General features: G+C 33.5%; 1 protein-coding gene across 4 annotated transcripts; it reads left to right on the plus strand.

The window, feature by feature from the left end:
• The first annotated feature begins 1,511 nt into the window (after positions 1-1,511).
• LOC111318120 (protein indeterminate-domain 4, chloroplastic-like) lies at positions 1,512-5,908 on the plus strand. 4 transcript variants are annotated; one of them, XM_089754683.1, is made up of 5 exons: positions 1,742-1,799; positions 1,930-1,995; positions 2,096-2,362; positions 2,666-3,062; positions 4,586-5,908. In XM_089754683.1, exons 3-5 carry the CDS (start codon positions 2,209-2,211, stop codon positions 5,775-5,777), a joined length of 1,743 nt encoding a protein of 580 aa, XP_089610809.1. In that variant the 5' UTR covers positions 1,742-1,799; positions 1,930-1,995; positions 2,096-2,208; the 3' UTR covers positions 5,778-5,908. The 4 variants fall into 4 exon arrangements, with proteins under 4 accessions (XP_022776517.2, XP_089610809.1, XP_089610800.1 ...); XM_022920782.2 differs by lacking the exons at positions 1,742-1,799; positions 1,930-1,995 and adding an exon at positions 1,512-1,694; XM_089754674.1 differs by having other exon boundaries at positions 1,746-1,995.
• The last annotated feature ends 1,680 nt before the right edge of the window (positions 5,909-7,588 follow it).

Below are 7,588 nucleotides of genomic sequence, written 5' to 3' on the forward strand. Positions count from 1 at the left end.
CCAAACAGTGAAATAATTAGATATATTTTTAATAAAAAAATCTAAAAATTAAAAAAAATAAAAATTAAATCTTTTTTCGACGACGAAGCCTCTTCAAGGAATCAAATGAGATTCTTGAATACTCTTGAGGTGAGAAAAAAAATTTTAAGAGTTCTACCAGATTAATGGAGAATTTTAAAAATTATTTCTAATATTTAACATAAAAATTTGAAACCATTAGATTCAAGACCATACGATAAACTTAAAATAAAATGGTACCATCTTTTGGATGGGCATGTGGGGTGCTATAATCTTTTCTACATGTAATCGAACTCTCGAATTCTGTTCTGGTTTGTAGACTCGAACCTATTATTTTAGGGACTCTTAGTCAAGTTTAAGAGTTTCTTAAGATGATAGATTCTTTAGGTGATCAATCACACATAGTAAAAAAGATTAGTAGCGACTCCATTCATTTGAGTCCAGTTATAGATTTTTGGATCTATAAGTTATGACACTTTTTTTTTATTTTTGTTTTTCATCAAATATTTTTTTTTTCATTTACAACTATAATATGACACTATTTAGATCTTAGATTTTTTTTATACTTATATGTCTTTTAATCTGACCATCAACAGGATTTTCATTTAGTATGAAAAAAAAAAAAAAAAAAGAGAAGCTATCCAATGGGATGAAATGAGAGTGACAATGGAAGGTAATTTAGGGTTGAATTTCTTCTTATAACGCAGGCTCCCAGCTAAGAAATGTACCCATTAATGCAAACTCAGAGGAGTAATTGCACAATTATTTCTGATGTTAATGATTCTTATATTTTAAGGAACATATTTATGAATAATAAAATATTTTAGCATGTTTTTGTCTGTGTTTATTCAATGAGTAAAAAACACTATTTATGATGACAGATAGAATGGAATTGTCACTAAAAAAAGTATATTCAGTTGCATTATTATTCTATGTAATTTGTTTGTAGTATTTTATTTTCGTCCATAACTTAAAATTTTAAAATTTTTAATCTGTAACGTTTCAAATAATTTATTCGAAATTCATTAATCGGTTAATACATGTTAGAATATAAACAAATTATGTCATTTGACATTTAGATGGACTTTTATACGATAAATTTAGTAATTTTTTGATGGTATGTTGATGGTAGATATTTTTAAAACAAATCCAAAAAATTATATAGAAAAAAGTTTTCAGAAGTGAATATCACAGTCCAAAAAAATCCATTGAAAATTAATGGAGGGTGATAAAAAAATTTAAAAAAATAAGGTGAAAAAAAAATATTGTAAGAACAGTGTTGCCGTGATGGAATGACGAAAGGGAGGCTTGTCTTGACGCTGGAAAGAAGATACGAAATAAGAGAAGGAGAGATGGGCAGAGGGTAAGGCCTACAGGTTGGTGGCCCCCAAAGCATCCCCCGCATAACGACACATTTTCGCTGCATGAACAATGACACCAACAGTCCTCCTCCGATCCCTTAATTCACTCTCTCAAAATACACATTTCTAAATGTAAAAAATACAAAATACAAAAGGGAAAATTTATATTCTACTGCTACAACAGAAAGAATTGAGAAAGAGAGAAATACAACTACAAGAATACACCAGAGAAAAGAAAGAGAGAAATACAACTACAAGAATACACCAGAGAAAAGAAAGAGAGAGAAAGAGAGATGGGTTTGCATATGTAAACATGTACGTATTTGTTTATGTATATATTGACATGAAATGATTAAGTTTGTAAGTGTAAGTCATATTTTATAAATCAAAAAACAACAATTTGCTGAAGAAAGAGGAGAGGCAAGTCTATACTTTTGATTGTTTTCTTTCTCTTCAACTCCGGATTGTAGCTGTCTCCTTATATACCTTCTTCTTGGTATTTTGTGGGTTTTTATCTTTAGTTTTTTTTTTTCTTCTTCTTGTTTCTTAGTGGATTGATATCTGCAAAGATTTTCAGAGGGGGACTAAAGGGGTTGTAAAACATCTCTCTCCTATGGCAAGAACCCTTTATTTTGGTTTTCTTTCGATAAAGAATAGGAGGAAAAGCTGAAATTTTTATGCCGATTGTGGTAATTTGGGTGATTTCTGGATTCTAGGTTTGGTGGTGCTGAAAAAGAAGAAGAATTGAAGAAGTAGCAGGTAGCCTTGCCCCGAGAAACAAGAAAAGATAGCAAGCAAGCAACAATTAATAGCTATATAATCTTTGAAGATGGCCGCATCTTCATCATCCACACCTTTCTTTGGAACCAGGGAAGACAATCAAAACCAGATGATACAACAACTATCATCCACCACGCCCACTTCATCAACTGCTCCAACAGCGGCACCTCAGAAGAAAAAGAGAAATCAGCCTGGAACACCAAGCAAGTTTCTCTTTACATACATCTGTTATGGTTTTTTTTAGGCTTTTAGCACATGTATCGAATGAGTAAAACTAATAAAAAAAGGTTTTTGTTCTTGTTCATTCATTTTTAAATCAAAAAGAAAGAATATCCAATGAACCCTAATCTAAAAATTCGTCAGTTTTCTCCATAATTTATTCTGGACATTGTTTTTTTGTTTTGAAATGGTTCTTCTTTCTCTCCTCCCTCAATTAAGTCTTGTGTTTATTTGTTTTTCCTATACCATTTTTCTAATAATTTGTTGTTTGGCATTTCTCAAAGCAGATCCAGATGCGGAAGTGATAGCACTGTCTCCCAAGACTCTAATGGCAACAAACAGGTTCATTTGTGAGGTATGCAACAAAGGGTTCCAAAGGGAGCAAAACTTACAGCTCCACAGAAGAGGACACAACCTCCCTTGGAAGCTAAAACAGAAGACTACAAAAGAAGTGAAGAGGAAGGTCTATCTTTGCCCTGAGCCCACTTGCGTCCACCATGACCCCTCTAGGGCACTTGGTGACCTTACTGGCATCAAAAAGCATTACTCAAGAAAACATGGTGAGAAAAAATGGAAGTGTGAGAAGTGTTCCAAGAGGTATGCCGTGCAATCCGATTGGAAAGCTCATTCAAAGACTTGCGGCACTAGAGAGTACAGATGTGACTGTGGCACTCTTTTCTCAAGGTAATTAATCATTTACACAATCATTAAAATAAAATTTTCTTTTCTTTTCCTTTTTTTTTTCTCTTAGGTTATGAAAGTTGACAAACCAAGTTATCGTGTGAGAAAAGAAAGAGTGTTTGAGAAAGAGTTGGGACGGAGTTGGGAAGAGAAAAAGCCCGTTCTTTTGTTTCACCTTTCTGGATTACTTTTCTATAAACTAGATCTCTCTTCTTCTTCTCTTTAAACTCTTAAAGGACTGGTTGCACGTGAATTATAATCTGCGAAACTGCCATGGCTGATGAGGATTCAAGGCAACCAAAACAAAAAAAAAAAACTGCAAAAATTATTACTAACACTGAACGATAGGGGGAGAAACAAAAAGTAAAACAAAATTTCATCTTTCTTTCTTTCTTTCTCCTTCGGTAACACCGCTTTACATCTTTCCCTATTCACGTGTTGTCAATTTATACGTTGTCAGGAGGGATATTGTTACTGGATTTGTTCTCATGTGAGTTTTGTATATGTTTACTGCCCTTGTTTCTTCTTCCATTTGCCTTTGCTGCTAACTCCTTGCCTTTGCCCAACCTCTTGTTATCACAAAAAAATAATAATAAAAAAAAACGTTAGCGTTCTGGCCTGTGGGGCTCTTCCCTTTCTCTCTCTCTTGCTGAGCAGTTCGAGGACAATTCTTGATTCCTTAGTGCAGCAATTTTATATATCTCAAGATTGACAAAATTTGTGCTTTTACCATTCATTTTTTCGAAGTCTTATTGGTGAAGCATTGGGCTATGACTGAAAATATTCTGTCAAATTCTGTCATATTATTTATGGCTTTCACGGTTATGGAAAAATATTCTTTGCATGAATGATAGACAACTGTTCAGGTTTTTTTCTATTTATTGCAGAAAGTCCCAGAAATTAATAGGCTTCTGTAGGATTTCTGGTTTTTCATCAACCGGGAAATGATATCCCCACTTCATTTATTAAACACTATCTCCTCAAAATGGTAACTGAACCTCAAATTAATTTATCATTTTTCAGATAAAGCTAAGAATTTCTATCCCCTTCTTTTATTTTTCTCATAAAACTGAAATTATCTTTCAGTTTCCTGCTCTACTTTATTCTCCATACTTCATAAAATCTTCCCTACATTTCATTTCACTTGTTGATCGGTCCCATTTTCCACCTTAATTCGCACCATTGCTTCAATAAGATGAAGTTTTCTATCATCAGATTATTTATTTTTCTTGTGATTTTTTGTTTCTAGATACCCTTTTCTTTTTTCTTTTCAATTGAGAAACAAAAGGAAAAAAGCTGGAAATTCGTGCTAATGGTCGTGCATGATCTTCAATTCAATGGTCCCCCTTCCCCATGCGTCAAGCATATTGTAGACTAAATCCAGTAACCAAATAATGTTCAACTTGGTTCCCATACTACTTTCATTTCTTAACAACAATGGCTAGATTTTCAACCCCTTTGACTTTCGGCCTTATTAATCAAAATTGACTAACAATGTTTATCTTGTCACTATATCTTTGCTGCAGACGTGATAGTTTTATCACTCACCGGGCCTTTTGCGATGCACTGGCTCAAGAAAGCGCAAGACACCCGACCAACTTCAGCACAATTGGTAGTCATCATCTATTTGGAAGTAATCATATGAGTTTAGGACTATCACAAGTGGGCTCCCAAATTCCCTCATTGCAAGACCAGAATCAACCATCGATTAATATATTGCGGTTGGGAAGCGCTGGAGCAGCGAAGTTTGAGCACCTTATCCCACCATCCAATCCTTCTTCGGTACAAAACATGCCAACATCTGCATTCTTCATGCCTGATGCGGCAAACCAAGGTTTTCATCAAGACCACCAATCTCACCATGGGCATGGATCATATCTAAACAAACCATTACATGGTCTTATGCAACTTCCTGACCTTCAAGGCAATACTAACAATCCGGCTGCACCTGCCAATCTTTTCAATTTAGGCTTCTTTTCCAATAACAGCGCTGCAAGCAGCATAAGTACCAGTGAAAATGCCGGTGCATCCGCCAACTTACCGAATTCAGGATTTTTAGGCAGTAATCAGTTTAACAGTGGGAATGCAGGTGGTAGTGGTCAAGGGACAGGAATGTTCACTACTAGCATGGGTGACCAGGTTGGTTCAGGACTCTCCTCTCTTTATAGCACCTCAATGCAACATGAGAACATTTCTCCACACATGTCAGCAACTGCATTGCTTCAAAAAGCTGCTCAAATGGGTTCAACTACAAGCAGCAACACTTCCTCATTGCTAAGGGGATTGGGAAGTTCTTCATCAAGTGGGACTAAATCCGATCGACCAGTTTTATCCGCTAACTTCGGCAGTAATTTTGGCGGTGGCAGTAGTGTAACTGAAACTCTAAGATCACAGATGGAGAACGATAGTAATCTTCAAGGACTAATGAACTCTCTTGCAAATGGTAACTCTTCCATTTTCGGGGCCGGCCATGGACAAGATCATAGCAACTTCGGAGGGTTCAGTGGTAGTGGGATGACAATTGAACAGCAGAACAATAATGCCAACTTTTGCAACGTTAATGAGGCTAAGTTAACATTGGATTTTCTAGGTGTTGGAGGAATGGTAAGAAACATTGGTGGACGTCGACATGGGATTAATATTAGCTCTTTGGACCCCGACGTGAAGTCATCAGCTCAAGCAGCAACCCAACACTTTGGTAGTGCAAAACTTGTCTAAGCGCTAGGCAAGCTAGCTTTGCAGGGTTAATATGTAGGGAAAACTTTTCTCTTGGTTTTTTGAATTAGGGTTTCATTCCTAAAGTGTTTTATGGCTTACTCTAGCTAGATTTAATCAAGTTATTTTCGTAATTTGCATGCTCTTGTCGTTCATTTCCGCCATAAACAGAGATGGTAAGAACCAAAAAAAAAAAAAAAAATGTTATTTCTGTCTCTTTCCCCACTATATTCCTAAGTAGCTCACTTTCATTTGGTTGCAGAGTCACTTTACATGGAAATTTCGTAGTCATTTCAGTTTGCCCGAAAGTTTCAGAATTACTTTTACTATATGTTCTTCTTTAAAAAGTTAAAAATTAGTAATTTTTATCTTTACTAAAAAATAAAATAATATGAGATTTTACTTGTATTATGTTTGAATTTGATATATCCCCTTTTTCCCTCTGGCAAAAAGATATTAATGCAATATTTAAGTTCTTTAATTAATTTTAATCAAGTATATACATCGAATTTTGGTTTCATTAGTTTCCTTTATTTTTTTTTAACTCACATTGTTATTTTGATATAAAAAATACGGTAACTAGAAAATAAAAAATGAGATTAAAGATATTAAAATTTGAAAAACAAATATGAATGATATTTTTAAAAAAATTATCTAACTCAACTGAATTAAATTATGATTAACACGTGATATATTTTTTTATAATGATAAAAGTATTAAAAAAAAGCAAATATATAATATTTTGGAATATGGGAATAGAGTTGAAAGAAGATGAGGTAAGCCCTGAGTAGAATTATTATAGTAAAAAAGAATAGGGCAACAGAGCGATGACTTCAAGAATCTTAACATTTTGACTACATTCCAACAGACTCGACAAGTGAATTATTATTTTATTTCCTTTGCCGTTCATTAATTTTATCATCTCTATTATTCCATCAATTAATTTTATTAACATATGATTCTCTTTAATATATTTATAGTTTCTAAAGAGAATTTGCTTGGCCACCTAATACCTAACCCAATACTAATTAAAATATTAGGAATTAATTAATAAAGACCAAAAAAAATATTTACCTGCCGAACTTCAGGTCTCTTGTTGACGTTCTATGGACATTTTTTCCATTATTTTCTTTTTTCTTTTTGTCATTGTACTTACATAAAAGTTTATTCCTTCTTTTTGTTGACTTGATCCATTGCTTATAGTGATATTTGTTAAAAATGCAACGTATGAAGAAGTTCAGGGTTTTTATTTCTTGGTACATGTAATCTTGAGTCTTGTATCATTTCCAGGATTGAAATCAGAAACTTTCAAATTATAGAATTATAATTTTTAATTGTAGGCGATGAATTTTTTTTTTTGAAATCTGTATGAAAATAATAATAAAAAAAAAGATTATAGGTGTTGAAATTTAAATTTTTATCTTTTAAAATTTATCTTTTAAAACTTACTATGAAATATCTGAATTAAACCCAAGTTCAGATGTTGATTTCTTTATATTATGCTAAAATAAATTTAATCTTATTTTAAGGTGCTGGAAAAATGTATAATATCTGTTTGCTCGGAAGCTAGTGGTCGGGTGACTGAGAGTGCTGGTCAGAAATTTTCTGTAATTCAGGAAGCAACAGACAGCAAGTAAAGCATCCAGAATTGTTGGCTATGGTAATTACTGGGAAACTCATGTGCCACTTTTGTCGGAATTGTTGTCATTTTTTTCACTTTATGGAATCAACTAGTCCGTGACTTCCAAAATGTTGACAGTTTATTCCTCCAAAATAGAAAATACATGAACAGTCTTTCACTTTTAATTTTTTAA

This window comes from Durio zibethinus, chromosome 2 (assembly GCF_047325235.1).
Source record: "Durio zibethinus cultivar Kanyao isolate XHJ-2024 chromosome 2, ASM4732523v1, whole genome shotgun sequence".
Classification (NCBI taxonomy): Eukaryota; Viridiplantae; Streptophyta; class Magnoliopsida; order Malvales; family Malvaceae; genus Durio; species Durio zibethinus.

Bases quoted from the DNA above. Each gene is read 5' to 3' on its own strand.
- LOC111318120 (XM_022920782.2), top strand. From the start codon at position 2,209: ATGGCCGCATCTTCATCATCCACACCTTTCTTTGGAACCAGGGAAGAC. The intron at 2,363-2,665 runs GCAAGTTTCTCT...TTCTCAAAGCAG, and splicing joins AAATCAGCCTGGAACACCAA to ATCCAGATGCGGAAGTGATA. The intron at 3,063-4,585 runs GTAATTAATCAT...TCTTTGCTGCAG, and splicing joins TGTGGCACTCTTTTCTCAAG to ACGTGATAGTTTTATCACTC.